The following is an 18,393-nucleotide window of genomic DNA, read 5'->3' on the forward strand; positions in this document are numbered from 1 at the left end:
ATATATAAATACGCGAAATTTTTTGCGTCTATTTCCTATAGTAATATTCCATAACGAAAAGCACAACTTCAAGTACATATGTGCGTTCAGAATAAATATTATTATACATTAATGAAATGAATCTTCAGAAATTTATCTTGTCCGCTGATTGGAACTTTAGTTTGATGCTTCTTTCTGCACTCATAATACAAGTTTTTCGAGTTACGGAACAACATATAATGAGTTCTCAACATCAAATTTTTAAAGGAACGAATATAGTGCTACGACAAAAAACCAATTTTAATTAAAAAGTTTTAATTAATTAAGCGAAAAGTACTAACTGCGTGTGGGAGTTACACGTACATTAGGTGGACATTTTATCACCCATTTTAACTTTGGACGTCATGTAGATGCCTACGATCAGGCCGAAAAGCCCAATTGCAGAACCAAAAATTTCTATGATTAAGACTTTTACAAACAAAACCGCATTTGCCGCATCAGCCAAGGCCGCTCCAGAACCCACAACTCCAACACAAACACCGCAAAACAAATTAACGAAACCTACCGACAGGCCAGCACCAAATAATACATAACCACTAGTCCAGTTCATATCCATAACGGCTTGATTCTTTGAAACTGTTTCCATAGTAAAAGGTTCCAGCAAACCCGCCAGAACTATGGCAGTGATAAGACCATATATGGCTACAGCCTCGCAAAAAATAATAGAAATCAGGTTCTTTGTCTTGATGCGCGGTGCTCGCACACCACCACCAACAATGCTAGTTCCTGTAGTGTATATACCAAGAGCCGCACCCACAACTGATAAGGACACAGCCAAACCAATGCCCAGACAACCCCACAAATACGGAGAAGTCCGAGTTAACAACCAAGCCATGCTCAAGCGCTCACCTCTTCCCGTAAATACATGGTGAAGGACGAGCATAACAAATGTTGTCACAAACAGAGATAAAAGGGCTTGAATTATAACGACACGTACATGGGTCATTATTTTTGATAACTCTTTTCACTTTATGTTTGAAGCTTGTCGTTTTTAGAACCTAAAAGTTTGTACAATTAGCACCTACTAAAACTTTTTGAATTTAAATTTTAAAAACTCGTTTTCTTGTTTCATATTTTCAATGACATACGCGTTGTTTGACAGAGATAAATTAACTCCTCTTCTTCTTCTGTTAGCCTGCAAGTCAACAGGAGACGATATCATGATTTGGGTAAGCAATTAATTAAAAAAAGAAAAAGTAATTTAATCACATGTCTAATGTAATCTCTATGCTTACCCAACCTTAGTATGTAATTAGATTCGTATTGACAACACATATACAATTCTACTTAGACTTCTCGGCAGTAGGAGTTATAATGAATATCAACACATTTTCTGATGATTTTTTTGATACCATGCAGAAGCAACATTTTATTTATTTTGCTGCATTTTGTTGGACCCAATGATTCAGCGCACCCCTTTGACGGTAGCAAAATGTAACTTTATCGTATAAAACGCAATCTACCTAACGGTGTTTTTTCTATCGTACCTTAGAATGTTTTACCGTACTTGACTAAATCATGTTCTGAATGGAGCAGACGGGGCGTTACGTTTAAATTTGGCTTAATTATTGGTTTGGCCTTGGATTTTGCAAAAACACACGACTTTTTAGTAATTGGTCATACTTTTAGAGTGTGTTAAATCTCCTTATGATAAATAGATCATTACTACCACGTCCGCTAAAGGGCAAAAATGTAGCTGAGATTCAAATCTATTTCATGGCCAATAAAAGAGCATGCCATCACAACAGCCGTTTGCATAATACGATTCGAAGATTGCTTCGTTTCAAAAGTTGAACAATGTATGTTCGCTATGTTTTCAGTCTTGCGATTTTTTTCTAGTTCTAAACATATCGGACTTTTAATGTTTAACAGAGAGCGGAGCGCAATTTTCCAATTTTGATTATTTCGTATTCTTTTATTTATTCAAAGCTTCGCCATTTATTGCAAGCAACCGTGGTCTCTCTACTCTGAAGACAAGTTGCTTTTTTTATAAACCATGTAAAGCAAAAACCAGCAAACGGCTTTTAGCGAGAAATTAAAGCCATTTTACCGATGCACACAGAACTTGCTGAAAAGTGTACTATCCGAAAGTGTTGATGGGCTCGGCAGCAGATTCATCAAATTATAGCGTGTCTCGTGAGGTGGTTGAATTGAATTTTTTTTGGACTAATATGCTTGCTTTTATCATATGCAAATTATTATAACAACCACGTCAAACCCTTTGCAATAATAACAACAAGTTAGGCGTTAAACTTTGCCATGAAGAACAAAATTAAAGACCTTTTTAAAGGTTTCCTGCAAATGTTTATTGTCTCCTGTTAAAACGAGCTTCCAGAACATAATGCACAAATGAGTAGAATCAACGAGCGTTCACACTGTAAGTATCATCAAGGAAATGCGGGGACGCAGCCTACAATCAGTAATCGTACAACGACGACTATTAAGCCTACTTCCAATGAAGAGATCCAAAAGAAGACTGTGTTTCATTTTAACACAAATCGCTCGTGGCAGTATGATGCAATGGAACATGAACATGTTCACCATTACCTCAATTAAAATCATAGGAAGCTGTAAAATTAATAAGGACCATTCGATCGCCTGCTATACAATTCAATAACATATACCTCGTCTACGTTTAAGGAAAACAAGTCTCTTTTGTCTTCCTAACTCAGACAAACCATTTAATATACAAAACTATTTTTACATAAAAATGTCTCGCATAAATGTAATTTAACTACGCATCATCACCCTTGGTTACACGTGTATAAATTACTTGAGAAGCATGTTGAACAACTTGCCTAATTAAACCTTTAAAAAAGAATAAACATGAAATAAAAAATATATTAATTCGGAAAGAAATCAGACCTTTTTCGCGCAACTCGATCAAAGCACGCTTAGCCAAAGAACCACGGATTTTCAAACGTTCTGATACCACTGAAGGCGTTATTAATTTATATATTGGCACCTCCCTTATCAATTTCTCGTAAGTGACCTTGTCGAAAAGAACTTGATTGTTCAATTTGTCACGCACTTTGCCTTTGGACCACTTCTTTTTCTTAGCCTTGCCGCCGCTGCTACCTTCTTTTTTCTTTTGTGTTTTCTGCGGTTGTTTGGCAGAGGATTTAGAGTCCTTCTTTGGTGGCTAAAAAAAAAATAAACCAAGAAAAATTTAATTATAAAATTAATTTCTTATACAAAATCGTGCTTGCTTTTCTTTCACCGCAGAGCTCACATGTCATAGCGTGCAAAGTAATACAAGATTTTCTGTAAAGCTTCCATTATTTTTTATTTTTTATTCGGCTTAGCTAACTTTTTTTCGTGCGACGCACTATTACACCAAATTCCAGCTTTACTTTAATTACATTTTACACAAAACATTTGCTGTAGCCCACTTACCATAATGAAAAATTTTATGGAAAAGGATTGCAGGCGGAAATTATCAGTGCTACCATAAGTAAATAGTTAGAAGGAAGTGTTATGAAGTAATGCGCTCAGCAAACGGTTTAACAATTCCTACTATCGTGCACTTTTCTGTGAATCGTGGCAACAATGAATAGGGGGCTGGCATAATGAAGCTTCGTTTATATTCCCACGTCGGGGCAAGACATTCAAATTGTAAATTTTATAAAATTTTCAAGTTATTTGTTCATAATATAAATATAAACACAACAGAAAAATAATATAAACATTTATAAACTAAATTTTTCGCGGCTTTTATGAAAAATTATAATTTAAATATTATACTCACCCCTAGCAACGCATCATTACATCAACCAAGCCAAGCAGGAGTAGAATAATAGTAATGTAATAATGTAAAATGAAAGAAATTAAGAAATTTTATATGAAAACATACATTTATTAACAAAAAGTTGCATGTGCCGACGGCTTTTGCTTTTTTGGTCCGTTATTTTCTGTAAAATTCTGTAATTGAATCCCTTTTGTCTGTTAAGTTGCGCGTTTAACATTGCTGATTGGCGTTAACATTTAAGTTGTTAAGTTGGGCTTTTAAACATTTATTTATTATAAGCGACTTTGTGCCTTGCCTTTCAACAGGGAATTTAGCGAGAGTGTTGTTTAAAAATTATGACGGTTTAATTCTAAGCTAACTTGTAAAATAAAATAAATAAATCATTAAAAATCAGCTGCTCCAAAATTAAGATTGCAATATTTGATGCAGAGTTTTACTTAAGTATAGAAATCTATACGTGGTAAATGTCTTTCATTAAATACATTCACATCTAGATGTAGATACTTTAGTTCTCATCTTGATCAATAAATCAGTTATAGCGAATAGTTTAAGAGTAATGATCGCAAAATAATTTTTTATTCCTTTTGAGAGACAGAGGTGTAGGCATGTAAAAATTTTTAACATTCGCTTTATTCTATAAGATCATGTATATTTCTAGTAAAGTAACATCATACTGCCACGAGCGATTTGTGTTAAAATGAAACACAGTCTTCTTTTGGATCTCTTCATTGGAATTAGGCTTAATAGTCGTCGTTGTATGATTACTGATTGTAGGCTGCGTCCCCGCATTTCCTTGATGATATTTAGAGTGTGAACACCCCAGCTTTCGATATTTCGGCTCCTAGCTCATGTCCCGAATAACCAATTACTATATCCGGAAATAATAGTTACAGCGCGAACGTAAAACTTTAGGTTATCAAATTACGGCATTGTTGGAGCAGCTATTGAATAAGAGTAATAAGATCAAAAAATCGAAAAAGACCATAATAATTTACTCTCTGCACAAGAGTTGTGGATAATTCGCTGCCAATTAACAAGAAAGAATTAAAACATCCTATTAACAAGATAGAATTGAAGCAATTTTGGGCTTAAGAATAATAATTTTATGTTAGTGCAAAAATGTCGCCAGATAATTTATATAAATAATATTTTGACGGAATAGTGGTCGTTATGAAAAATTTCGTTAGCAATATTCCTGCAATAAAGTTGTTATGTCGCATATCGGAAAATCAATTGATAATTAGCAGTAGTAACACCTCAGCGACTTTTGTTGTTTCTATTATCTATAAGATTAGTAGCGGCACTAATTAATGACAAATTAACTGCTCGTCCTATCATTTTTATTATGTGTGTAAACAAAGATTGTGCTAATAATTTCTTCATATATTGCATCAAACGTTTGCACGATATAAGCATATACAATTCGATATTTTAACGTGAATATGCGTTATGATATCTATGTAAGCGTATACGAGGGGAAAAAACTAAAATTTATCTAGCATATATAACGTGTTTTCGTTTCATTGTTTTTTATAGTAAAAAGTTTAACATTTTTTTTTCCCGCTAAATGCTTCGATGAAAATTTTTTATAATGATATGAAAAAATTTTTCATAATTTCGATAAAAAATATAGTGTTCATGCATTCACATATGTTCAGCGTATTTTGTGCAATTTTTCATTTAAGCTTGGAAGCAAAAAGAAAATGGACATTTTGGTATCCCATGAATTAGGACACGATCACTGATATAAAATTTCTATCATGATATTTTTAAAGACTAAATGAAATAAAACTTTACATGGTTGGTGGCGAAGCCGGGAGTGAGCCTATGAGAATTTGTGTTCCATAGGGGGCAAGGGACCGACTTTGGTGCTTACTAAGTATAGCAAATAACGAGGGAACTAGCAATTGGGACAATGGCTCCAGAATTGTAACATATCACCAAAAAGAAATAAATACTTGGATAAATAGTATTTTTTTGTGTCTATCAACTAGCTAGACTGCGTGGAATTGATCCATCAGTTACATCTTTGCTGCTGTCCGGTATAATTATTTTAATTCGCGTGCGTTTACTTACAAAGAAAATTTTTTATAATTGAATAATTTCTATTTTGATGTCCTGTTTCTAGCCAATCATAATGTCTTTCCCCGGACTAATTTACCATTTATGTGATTATTTAAAGATGATGCAATACTGTTAGAATTTTAAGTAATTAATCAATTAAATATTTATTCTGAAAAAAATAAAACAATTGAATTAATTAGACAATTGAGTATTGAGTAAGGAAAAAATTAAATTTGACAGAATGCGCACTTGCAATGAGACTTACACCTAATCGACAAGAATACTTTTAAAATATTATAACATGAATGTTACAATAGTTCTCAGCAATATTCAGACAGAAGCAATGTAAAATTTAATTATCGATTTGTGACAACCCCCAAGGAACTGACACAACAGATGTAGGAACAGGGGAAGCAGGGGAGTTGGGAAATTAGTTGATTTTCTGACATGGTGAACAGACTGTTTCTTTAAGTTCACAATTTGAATAAGTATAATAAAAGCGAAAGGTGAGAATTTAAATCTTTTATTATTTTGCCTTTATTGCATAATAATAATTTATAGTCGGGTGTATTGGTAATTACAGGAAAAAAAACTTCAATGTTTAATTTCCCATCCAAATGAAAAAAACAATTTGGATTTCAAAATATTAATTAGTAAAGCAATATTACATTTTGCTTTTCTTTTCAACAATTCTAGCAAAATATATTTTTCTTTCACCACCTGCATAGGCAAATTTCGGAAATTCAATTCGTCTCTCTTTTCGTCTCATAAAATTTCAAGTAAAAAAATGTCAAATGTCACACTGGTCAATAAAGCTTACATTCTCCTAAAGACGGAAATCGCTGGCTTCAGTTTGCGCTCCGTAATAGTTTAAATAATAATTTTATCAGTTAAAGTTGATTTAAAATAGAAAAGTGCCACTTTGTGAAAAACGCCACAAAGTTTTTCCGTACGTAACGATGTAAGAAGGAGGATATATTCGACTTTGGCCGAATCTATTACAAGTTTGTGTACGACAAGTTAAGATAGTGTAGAAAAGCAAATAGGCGATGCTTTTTTTGAAGGAAGGAAAAAAGAAAAAAAAAGATTTTTTTGGGGAGTGAGTTTTTTTTGAGTGTGAATTGACATGTCAATTTTTCGAAAAGAAAAAAAAAAAACTCGATTTTTTTGGTGAAAAATAAAACAAAAATATGAGGTATATGAACATATGAAGCAACCGTATGCTAATATAAGATATGGGTATACTCTACCTCATTTGTGTTTTATTTAATAACTACTTAATACATTAGTGCTTCTAAAGGGAAATTTAAAAAAAATAGCACAGTTGGTACCTCAGCTACGTTAGTACCTTAATTTTCGCCTACGGGAGAATATTTATCACTGATAATATACAGTTGGGCAGACAGGCAACCAAACGGGAGGACATGCTTCGGTGCATCTCGAATTTGAAACTGAGCAAAAATTTAAACACTTTGTTGGGTTTTTGAAGCTTATTTTTTCGCGTTATAAGAAAAATGTTTAAAAATATATTAAAATTCTATAAACTATAACAGTGGGTAGGCGGGGTCAGATTTTCCTTTTTTGGCAAAGGTGCTACAGCATCGCCTCAAAAAATCTGCGTTAAGATTTTTGTACATTTATCTGCTGTACTTAATGAGTAGTGGACAAAAGGGCAATTTTCTATTGCTTTTGGAGAACAGAGTTATTCTTAGTCAAGTTTTAGTGTCCTTCGTCTGATTTGGTTCATCTTCAACACTAGCTTCCATGCAAGAACTTCCAACATTTCTGCCAAATTTGAAGTCTTTGTAGTTGGTCATTATTTTACCTAGTTACTTACTTTACGTTCGACCTGTTACAGATTGTGTATAAAAATGTTCGTTTGTTAATTTTTCTTTATCTTTTGCCATCAATCGTAATCCAATTATAACTACATAAGTATGAAGACCTTGATAAGTATCTTCACCTTCACCTACCTCCTGAATAGATACAAAGCAAAAATTGAAAGCAGCAAAAAACATCAAGACCATACGATAATTGGAAAATTTTACAAAAGGGTCGCCCCACTTCTCCATTGTGGGCCCGAAGAGGCGCCGTTTAATCGGTCGCAGCACTGCTCTACGCAAATGAGCTGGTACAATTTTCCAACGACGCGACGCTAGCGTCGCTACAAGCGGCTATTAATTAAGATGTGTTTATGAATTATCCCGAGATTGCCAAGCGTACCTGCGAGATCTTCACGATGATGGCAAAGGTCGTGAATATCTTTCATCGGAGCTCCACATCGGAAAAAAATTGGTAGGAGCTCAAAGGCGAACTGCAAGAAGGTAGCGACTGCTTCATGAGAGTTTTTGCGAAGGACGCCCTAGGTGTTGCAAAAGATGTGACGATTAAAAATTTCACTTGCTTGATGGACGATGTGGTGAAGGCTTATCCTGGCGCAACTTTCGCTTCATACAGGGTAAGCCAGGACCTACTTAAGGCGTTCTTGCTAAAAATATGTTTGACAAAAAGGAACACGATCAGATCGGCTGTGGAGATCGGTACAATTGTGCAATCGTCTAAGGAACCTGCAGTTGTTCCGGTATAAAAAAGGCCTAAGAACAACCGACGATTACGTCTTCATCAACGAGATCAATTACAATACGGAAGAAGGACCTGAAGAAGAGTTCGCACCATTCGGGCTCGATGGGGAGGTGTTTACAGACCAGCACAAGTTGGAGTTTAAGTACCACGAAACGAGATACCCGCGGTTGCTCACGGCATTTGGAATAGCGCGCTACATCCTTGAGCAGCTGAATTGCCTTCACTGCTTGCGTGACATGACGGAAGAGGAGGACGATTTTTGCGAGGAGGTGTTGGGTCGAAAAGTTGCAAAGGAAATAATTGAACACTCACCAGCAGCCGACGTTCCCGAAACCAGATGTGGATGTAGCTTATGATGTGTTTCGCGCAGCAATGGACCAGCACATGGTGGAACCACCAGCCCGTGCAGGCAATATTGGTGGCACGGCTTGCCTTTTTCAGGACAGCTGGATCCTGCAGTAGCGGCGTGATGCACCGAATTAATTTACTAGTATTCCTGCTGTTTATTCTGCTGACAGGCAGAAACTTCAGGCAGCCAGTTGATTGGAACGTGTCTGCATTCTAAGGTAATTGAAACATTATACAAACATATTATTAAATTACTTACGTGCTCATTTTTTAGTTTAAATTAAAAGGGTCCACCGACGATGCAAATTACGGAAAATCATGCGAAAAAAACCGCAAAGTAAAGATAATTAAAATTTCATTTTAGATTTAAAAAAAAACATGGAGCAGAATTCGAAGGTCGTAGTCATAATGGTAAGTTGTGGCCATCTTTACATATAAAATTCAGTAACCACAATATCTTTTTTTTGTAGATATCAACACACCGGCACATATATAACACGAACCACATTCAATCTCAGCACTTCCTAGGTAAAATCCCAAGGCAGGGGAAAAACTGGCAACAGAACTAAACATAATCGCTTTGAGGAGGATTTAAGAACTAAGTCGATTTTCAGAGGTCCACAGCGACACGCATCCCAGACAGCCGTCGCTCAAGGGTGATCGACATTAAACAATAAAACCACGTCATCCGCATACAGAGGAACCTCGCAGATATCAGAATCTATCCATAAATGGAACTCAACCCTACCAAACAAAGGCCGTCAACTAGATTTGGCCTCCTTGAGATCCACAACTTGCGATCTATCACGGGGGTACGAAAAAATTAGCTTACAAGCTGCATTAGAAAAGTTGAACTGAACACTAAGCTTACTACACTAGGTCGCATTATCCATATTTTGAAATGTAATGTTTTACGATTTCTCAATATATTGATATAATTTTATGAACTAAAAGTTGCACCTACAAAACTCTTGAAAGCATTTTGATAAGCATTTGACAGCTTGAAAACAAGATCTTGTGCAGAGAAATTTAAGATCTAAGCTAAAGGTGCAAACTAAATGTATATTTTATATATATATTTATAATTAACTTAGAATACAATGTCTCTTTTTTTAGTCTAAGAATTCAATTCGTTAGTCTAAAATTAAAATAATAATAATAATAATAATAGAATACAGGAGAAACTTTGTAATAGTTTACGCAGCTTTGTGTGTACTCACTGCTTGAATTGATTCAGTTTCGAATCAAGTAAATTTGATAACAAACAACTTGGGACTAAATATGCTTTTCCGCGTAATGTTGCGGGATCATGACTGTGACTTTAATAGAAGGCAGAAGCATGCGGTCAAGTTCGTTCCGCTGTTCACACTAATAGAGTATTGTGCAGTGCGAGAATTTAGCAGCATTGCAAGTTTATTTCGCAACTCAAGCATAGTGTTCTCGCAAATGTTGTCAAAATAATTAGTAATGGCCTTGAAAATTAATGTATTGAAAATATTGGTTACACAATTTAAAGATTTGCTCCGATCTTTGTGCGTCTCGGCAAGTTCGAATGAGCCGCGTTCACCTGACGAAAATCAATACCGTCGAGAAAAAAAAGAATTTTAAAAGTCAAAATTAATGAATACAATGCACATTTTCGTTTACACAATTCCCTTCGTCGTATATCTCTCGTATTTTAGCTTTTTTCCGCGCATAAAAAGATGCGAGATGCGTTGGTTTTTTATCAGAATATAATTGAAATTCGCCTAAAATGGGTTGGTATAAATGATACCTTTAAGTTAGTAGCCGCCACCCGATGTGCTTGATACCTCTGCACGCGGGGGAGCATCATCGGACGAAATATCTCAGAAATTCGATGCGTAATACAGCTCTCAGGAATTCAGCAAGTGACGGTTGCGCGATGAAAAAGTATCCATCACATATGTTAATAACATTCCGACAAAAATAAACACCAAACAGCGTTAAACCATTCAATCAAAATAGGAAAAATGAAATTCGAGTAAGAAATAAAAGGTGGAACATAAATTTTATCCGAGACACCTTTGTATAGTAAAGCATAAATGATTATGGCACTTAAGATTTCTAATGTGCAAGATATCGGTTCTTTCTAAACGCTTCGAGATTTGATGTGTTTAAAAAAATTTGTTGTATAAACTATTCGGATTATTATTTGCATAAGTAATTCGCGTTTTGCTCTTCGTTCCATTCAAATGTGGAATGGAGAATGGAAACGGTGGTCAATTTCATGCTGCACGCAGTCAAAGCATTACGCATATCAACTTTAGTTACTCTCAGTCAGAAGGGTGTTAGCCAGCATTCAAATGATTGAGTAGAGTATTACGCGCCTACCTCCCAAACTAAAAGATTGTCAACTTTATGCCTTGGCCTTCATAAATATATTACGAAATTATTTATCTGCTTATGATATGTGTACTTGTCTTATGTCCAAATATTGGTACATATGAAATTAGACACTAGCAGCAGTAGTTCGGAATACCATGTAACAACGTGATGCCCAAATGAAAGGATTTCGTTGCCTTTGCATGCTTTACTCTCGGTATGGGTTCATCAAATCGACACATGATGTCAATTGGGCTAATATCGACTTGGGATGGCAAATTCAGGAAACCTAAATATGGAACAAGAATTCGCAACTAAGTAGAATAAAAGAGCAATCCAAGTCTACTTTCAAAGATATGAAAAATGATAATTAATGGTTAATTTAAAATAATTAATTTAATTTGAAAATGAAAAGCAAATAAGCAGCTAATGTATGAAAATAATAAAGTAATGCGGAAATCAATGTACACAACGGTTAAACTTCTTTCTCTACATAAAATAATCGTTTCCCATGTAGGATTGTGACTCGCGGCGAAAAATGGTTCTACTACGGCAATCATCAGCGCAAAAAGTCATGAGTCATTTTCAGGGCTATAAAATCTTGCTGTCCGTCTGGTGGGATGAGCAAAGTGTCGTACCACGATCTGCTAAAAACGAAACTGTTCGCGCAGATATCTATCGACGTCAATTGAGTAAACTGAACGATATACTGTTGCAGAAAAGACCAGCAATAGTGATTAAGAGACGCATTCTCATCGTCGCAACACAACTCTGTTTTTTAAAAGCAATCAAAAATTGGTTTTTTGCTTTTCTCATAAGCTACAGCATATAAATGAACAAAAATTTAAACGCATACTCTATGGGCGATGCCGTAGCGTTCATGCACAAAAATGGAAAAAATTGGCCACACCTACCATTATAGTGAATCAAAGCAGAAACAAGCTTCAAAAACCCTTCAAGAAATATCATTTCATGTGCAATTCCGAATTTGGAGCGCGCCTAAACATGTCTGCCTATTCGTCTGTTCACATCGTTGTATTTGTGGCACACATTCTCCCGTGAGCGAAAATGAAGATATCGCCTATAGGTTTGCAAAAGTATTTTGAATTGACCTAAACTTTTCAACAAACGCTCCTACAACGCTCATGTGGCTCTACGTCAAAAACTTTTATTTTGAAAATAGAAAAAAGCAGCTGCGCCCACTCCATGAAAATTTTGTTCTTTTACTTTTCCTTGCCTTTTTTAGGAGAACGGTGATGGGTATAAAAGATTCGGTCTCGAACGAATTTAATTTTCTTACTTAATTTAATTTCAGAAACATTTCAAAAATATTGTAACGTTTTCTCGGCATTCATAACATTTACTATTTTTTCATATTAGAGTAAAAATAAATTCGGAGAATGCAAAATTTCTAGAAAGTAATAAGTAATTACAGCGAAACAGCATTTTGGCGGAGGTTTATGTAAATCGGATTAAGAGCAACAACAAAAAGAAAAATATAAATTCTTAAGTGAGGTTAAATAGAAAAATTTTAAAAGTTACTTAAAGCAATGGTCGGAAAAGCATTACAAATGATCACCAAATTAGACGATAATGCGTTTGTCTTAAATGAAAAGCAACTCGAAAAGCTGCTGATGCGTGAAGATATTAAAGATCGGTACGTGTGCGTGGTATCAATTGCTGGTGGTTCTCGGGAAGGAAAAAGTTTTCTGTTAAATTTCTTTCTGCGTTATATGTACGCGAAGGTAAGTGCATTAATATTAATACCTTAAGCCAGTTATCACATTTTGTTGTTAACAGTATACTGGTCACGAAATAGATGATTGGTTAGGCGACGAAAATTTACCGTTAACGGGGTTTTCTTGGTGCAGTAGCCAAAAACATCACTCTCATGATTCCGAGGCTCACACAAGCGGTATTCTCATGTGGTCCGACATATTTTGCGTAGATATTCCGAACGGTGATAAAGTCGCTGTCGTTTTCTTGGATACACAAGGCATTAAAAATTGCAAGAAGCTATCGCGAGAGTGTACAACCATATTAGCGCTCAGTGCAATGATATCTTCAGTGCAAATATTCAATTTGTCGCAAAATTTATGGGAGAACGATTTACAATATCTGCAATGGTTTGCAGAATTTGGTCGGCTTGCACTGGCTGACACCGGATTGAAACCATGTCAACATCTACAGTTTCTGATACGCGATTGGAGTAAAGTGAATGATGCTCCTTGCGGAGAGAAAGGCGGCAAAATTGTTTTAAATAGGCGCTTAAAAGAGTGTGATACGCAGAATTTTGAAGCGCAATCAGTTAAATATCATATCTCATCATGTTTCAAAGATATATCTTGCTTTTTAATGCCGCATCCTGGCCTCAACATTTTTGCAAATCCCAATTTCGATGGACGTCTTAAGGATATTGGTAGGGAATTCAAACATGAATTAAAAGTCCTCGCACCTTTGCTGCTGGAACCTCAAAATTTAACAGTTAAACGAATCTGCGGTCAAAAAGTTCAAGCGAAGGAATTAGTTCACTATATTCGATCGTACGTAGTGGTTTTTAATAGAAAAGAGTTACCTAAAACGAAAAGTGTTTTAAATGTTAGTTAATGTCCTAAAATAGCTCTTAACATTGTCTTCAAAAAGAAATTGTTTCCCATTTTTGCAGGTTACGGCTGAAGTCAATCTTTTGACGGCAGCATACGCTGCCAAAAAGGAGTATCGTGAGCTAATGGAAATGTTTTGCAACGCTAGCCGAAATTGTTTAACCGCCGACGATTTGGAATCCAAACATTTGTTTTTGAAAGAAAAGTGTCTCTGTCAGGTAATTGGCTCCAGAATGATTTTAATCCGCAGAAGACTATTTAATTAAAAACATGTCCTCTGACACATCATAGTTTCGTTCTAAATCCAAAATGGGCGACGAGGAATTAACTGAGAAATTCATTATGCAGTTAGAAGAAGACATCAATAAAATCTTCGAGGGTTGTAAAAAGCAAAATGAAGTTAGAAGCGTTTTTAAAGCGGTTCCAGCAACCCTTCTCATTCCTGCCGCTTTCTTTATCGTCTTCACATTAATTGGTCTCTTTAGTGTAATTGGATTACGGATATTTGCTGACCTATTAATTTGGTTGACGCGTGTCTCTCTATTCCCGTTGGGATTGTGGGTTTATGCAAAGGTAATTAAACAGAAAATCAATTTATCGCTTTCATAACTATCATCGAAGAACGACGAGGACATATTAAGTTCGGAGAATCAAAATTTGTATCATAAAATATATTTTTAGCTAGTGTAAAACATTGATTCTGTCTCCGTTCGTGTATATGCAATCTCCTATTAACAAGCTCCCACGGTCATGAAAAGTGAGATAAAACGCTTAAATTCGGCATATGTATTGTTACATAATGTTCGCAAGTCAAGCTTAAAAATGGACATGATGTGCCCTTAACAGCCAAGAAGAAGAAGAAGGAAAAGTCAGAAGTATATATTGATTGGGCTGTTGATGCAAACAATTATGAGAAGTAAAATCCGAGTTCAAATTTTAAGATGCCTACAAACGCACCAATACTAGAAAAAAAGCGCTAATTCATATCAAACTTTTATACTGCAAAGATTTGGTTATTAAACTTTTTGGTTAATGGCTGTTACCTAGTCTAGTCACTAAACTTTGTGCCTGCTACCAGACCTGGTCATTACACTTCTCCTTGAAAGGTCATTGTAGGAAAGAACATTGTAGAGGGTAGAGAAAAAGAAACAAAATCAGAACAGTAGACTAATAACGCGTTTTTTAAAATCAACTTTGCTCGCGGACGAGAAAACTCATAGTCCATAAAATATTTGCCCAATGGTGATATGATAATAATGGTGATGTAATAATGCGCAGACTTGCAACAAAGGCATTATAATTATTTCCAAAGAGTCTCGACAATGGCGATGGGTTTAAATCTCAAGTGCGGCAGAATTTTCAAAGAGTCTCGACAATGACGATGGGTTTAAATCTCAAGTGCGGCAGAGTTTTCAATAAAGCCGATAACCTTAGACGCAGGTTCTTTAAGACTTGAGTCTTTGAATTTAGTCTCTGGCTAAATTAATAATAATAATAATAATAATAATAATATTTCCTTATTTGTTTTTTATAGGATAATCATGAAATTTGCACCGTTTTGCAGCATAACTAATAGTTTAACAAGCAATTTGTGAGATAAGGTAAATTTTAAATCATACATCTTTACAATTTTAATCCCCTTTTTTGTAAGCGACTCATTTTATTTGAAGTCAAAATGTACTTTGAAAACAAGTTCTACACACGATTTTGATGTTAATACTTCTAAGACCTCCTAGCCCTCTCATTGGGATCTATTTTGTGTTGATTTTCTTCTGTTGGAGTTGCAGCTTTATGCTTGACTAGTAAGTTATCTTTTTCGCCGATAGAATGATGTAGAGAAAATCATTTACTTTTTATTACAGGTCTAAGTGCGGCAGCTAATATTAAACATCAATGGAATCATGGAAAGCTTTGCTAATCAGCTAAGAAAGGGAGAAAAAAAAAATGGCGCTTAATACATAAAACACATTGAACGACAATTGAACATTATTTGGTTTCTCCATATGACAAGATGTAAAATCTATTTTATCAGATTTTCGTAATCCGAAGCACACTAGAGAATCTATAAATTATATGTACATTTGAGACCTTTTCTATCTTTTTCTAAAGAATCTTTCTCCCTTATGTTGGGTTAGAAACCGCTTGAATTTGTTTGTGTTCCGCCTAATATTAGCTGAATTCCTCTTCTTTTAAGACACATACCCATGGATTTATTTAGACCATTAGAGATACTAAAGATTATATTGATGAAATGATTTTTCACAATTTTTTTGTGCACTTTTCCATATCACTCATGATTTGAATATTTTCTGACAATGATTGATTTTTCGCGCTTCCCTCTCCAGAACTATTCAATTTGACTAAACCAAATTTGAATCAAATGCATTAATTTCTAGACGCCATTTGATATAAGGGTTCTCATGAAGACTAAAATTTGTGGCAAAAGAGGTTAAGGATTATTATTTTATAGTGAAAATTGGTCTTACTGTCTTTAACAAGTAATTATGTGCTAAATTTGGATCGTGTCGGTTGAAGCTTTAAGCATAAAAAGTAAGCCTCTACGTAAAAATGGTGCCTGAATTTTGGTGTATTGAATGAGCGTAAGAGGCAAAATGATGAAGCATATCTAATTCCCGCCCTCGCTCTACTATAAAGTTCTAGTTTTCATAATTTTCTTTTATTATGTTAGCCCCTTTTTTAATGTAGTCTTACAAGTTGTCTTCGATTTTGGTTTCGCAATGATCCGCTTCTTCAGCATTTCGAAATCGCAGCAATGCCGCGTCGATCAGAATAAGCGGTAATTAGAAGACGTGATGTGTGGTGAGTATGCTGGGTGGAGCAGAATTTCCAATTTGAGCTATGGCGGAGCGTTGCCATGCAAGAGAATAGGTTTGCGTCTTTTAACCGCTTCTTATGTTTGAAGAATATAGCGGAAAGAGTTATAAAGATTTGCACATACCTTCTATAAATAACCCCGTAGAGTACTGCACAGAACCAATCGGCCACGCCCACGCAATATTCTAGAATATTTGAATTTAATTTTTTTATGAAAATGTTTGCACCGCGAAGAAGGATGCTGTGTATATATTCTTGATCAGTGTAAAATATTAATTTTATGGATTTGTAGGGTACACATTTTTCCAATCGCAAAAATTTAGATGTCAAGTTTAACGAAAACATGACAAACTCTTGCAAGCAGTTTGGCATTGAAAACGAGTTGAATGGACCAATGGGCCCGCTTCCAGTATAACTTAGACTGAGAAGTACTCTGCCTTAAAAAGTCAATAAATTGTCTTTTTGCTTAGTGATCATATTCTACAATATATATAATGACAAAAATTTCCACCCATATTTTTGAAGTATGAACCTAGAGCATCTGCATAAAAATACGAGAAAGTGGTCGAATCTACGAATATAATACTAAAAATTTCCATTTTTTGTGATAGATTATGATTTCTACCGTGGATGCAATATCAGCGTACAAAAATCGAAAATGTTCTTAAATAATCTACAAGAACAGATGAGGAAATTGATGGTAACAAAGAAAGAAAGAAAAAAAAGAATGTAATTGGCTAGTAGGCAAGGCTCATATTTCACCCACCTTCTCGTCCCAATACTAATTAGCAAGCCAATCTCATAATTGGCGGCGAAGAGCTCACGTTTGTAAGTGAGATAAGAGCGTCTAAAGTAAGAGCTTGGCCAAAGAGCACATAACTCGAGGAATTCATAAATAATTATTGCGAACTCTCTGAAATGTTTTAAAGGCTAAGCAAAAGTCCAAAATTAATAACACAACCTAGAAAAAGTTGAATATAGCCTGAGATATGGTCACACCGCCTAATAAAGAATATATACATAGTCTCAATTTCTTCAGGTTTGAAGTATTCGTGGAACTATAAACCTGTAAGACATAAAGTGTAAGTGGCATAACTAAAGCTCTCACATTCAAGGAACAAAACTTTCTAAGTAAGAAATTGACTTAGCATCGATAATCACCCTTGCAAGCTGTTTAAAATTTGAACATCCGCTTCATTTACCCTTAGAGCAAGATTCAGATGTATATTCGGGTGACGACAAGTTATCGCACATGTTTTAGCCCTCTTCACCTTATGTTCACTCACAGCCATCCAACCAGAGATGCAATCCAAATGGTAACCAAAGCAGACATCCTTCGAAATTATCAACGTTCCCAGCAAATAAAATCTGCAAATCATCAGTAAATGCATAGAGGTCTTACACGAGCTAAATTAAAAATTAGAGAAATCGTTCATAGAACAAAGATCCAATGATCGAGCCCTGAGGCATACCTTTTTGTTTTAGAAAAAGCTTCGGTTGCAATTGTCCTGATTGTTTTACTTACATATATCAGTTTCGCTTTAGGAAATAGGATTTGTTAAAAATTATCACCTCTGTTAACGCAAGTATTTTTTTTTAATTTCAAAAATTGTTCAAGTTGCTATCTATACAGGAAAGGGCGAGCAGGACAGAGTATAATATTTTGACAGAAATAGTCAGAATTTTGAGATAATAGAGAAGGACTACGAATTATTATCAGGGGGAAATTCCGCGAAATGCAAAACATCTAGAAGGTAATGAGGGCATTTTGGCAGAAATTTATGCGACTAAGTTCAATAAACGACGAAAAAAAAACTTCAATTCATAATT

At 35.1% G+C, this 18,393-nt stretch overlaps 2 protein-coding genes and 1 long non-coding RNA gene across 4 annotated transcripts; 1 reads left to right on the top strand and 2 right to left on the bottom strand.

Moving 5' to 3' along the window:
* Positions 1 to 334: 334 nt before the first annotated feature.
* On the bottom strand, positions 335 to 8,169 carry LOC119641473 (V-type proton ATPase 21 kDa proteolipid subunit-like). The gene is made up of 2 exons (XM_038040184.1): positions 8,020 to 8,169; positions 335 to 890 (listed from the first exon to the last, which is right to left on the bottom strand). The coding sequence occupies exons 1-2, from the start codon at positions 8,118 to 8,120 to the stop codon at positions 344 to 346; spliced, it is 648 nt and encodes a 215-aa protein (XP_037896112.1). The 5' UTR covers positions 8,121 to 8,169; the 3' UTR covers positions 335 to 343.
* Positions 2,670 to 3,524, bottom strand: LOC119641474 (40S ribosomal protein S25). Of its 2 annotated transcripts, none has more exons than XM_038040187.1 (3): positions 3,436 to 3,524; positions 2,905 to 3,181; positions 2,670 to 2,847 (listed from the first exon to the last, which is right to left on the bottom strand). In XM_038040187.1, exons 1-3 carry the CDS (start codon positions 3,436 to 3,438, stop codon positions 2,774 to 2,776), a joined length of 354 nt encoding a protein of 117 aa, XP_037896115.1. In that variant the 5' UTR covers positions 3,439 to 3,524; the 3' UTR covers positions 2,670 to 2,773. The 2 variants fall into 2 exon arrangements, with proteins under 2 accessions (XP_037896115.1, XP_037896113.1); XM_038040185.1 differs by lacking the exon at positions 3,436 to 3,524 and adding an exon at positions 3,249 to 3,412.
* A 73-nt stretch (positions 8,170 to 8,242) lies between the features above and the next one.
* Positions 8,243 to 9,455, top strand: LOC119641475. The gene is made up of 3 exons (XR_005247836.1): positions 8,243 to 9,000; positions 9,057 to 9,193; positions 9,253 to 9,455. It is a non-coding gene; the product is annotated as an uncharacterized LOC119641475 (long non-coding RNA).
* Positions 9,456 to 18,393: the final 8,938 nt, after the last annotated feature.

The sequence above is a fragment of the Glossina fuscipes genome, unplaced genomic scaffold (genome assembly GCF_014805625.2).
Source record: "Glossina fuscipes isolate IAEA_lab_2018 unplaced genomic scaffold, Yale_Gfus_2 150, whole genome shotgun sequence".
Taxonomy (NCBI): Eukaryota; Metazoa; Arthropoda; class Insecta; order Diptera; family Glossinidae; genus Glossina; species Glossina fuscipes.

Excerpts from the sequence above, each read along its gene's own strand:
- LOC119641474 (XM_038040185.1), bottom strand. The coding sequence starts at position 3,278 with ATGACATGTGAGCTCTGCGGTGAAAGAAAA. Across the intron at positions 3,182-3,248 it reads AGCTCTGCGGTGAAAGAAAA|CCACCAAAGAAGGACTCTAA; the intron begins GCAAGCACGATT and ends TTTTTTTTTTAG. Across the intron at positions 2,848-2,904 it reads GATCGAGTTGCGCGAAAAAG|GTTTAATTAGGCAAGTTGTT; the intron begins GTCTGATTTCTT and ends TCTTTTTTAAAG.
- LOC119641473 (XM_038040184.1), bottom strand. The coding sequence starts at position 8,120 with ATGAAAGATATTCACGACCTTTGCCATCATCGTGAAGATCTCGCAGGT. Across the intron at positions 891-8,019 it reads ATCTTAATTAATAGCCGCTT|AGGTGAGCGCTTGAGCATGG; the intron begins GTAGCGACGCTA and ends ATTTACGGGAAG.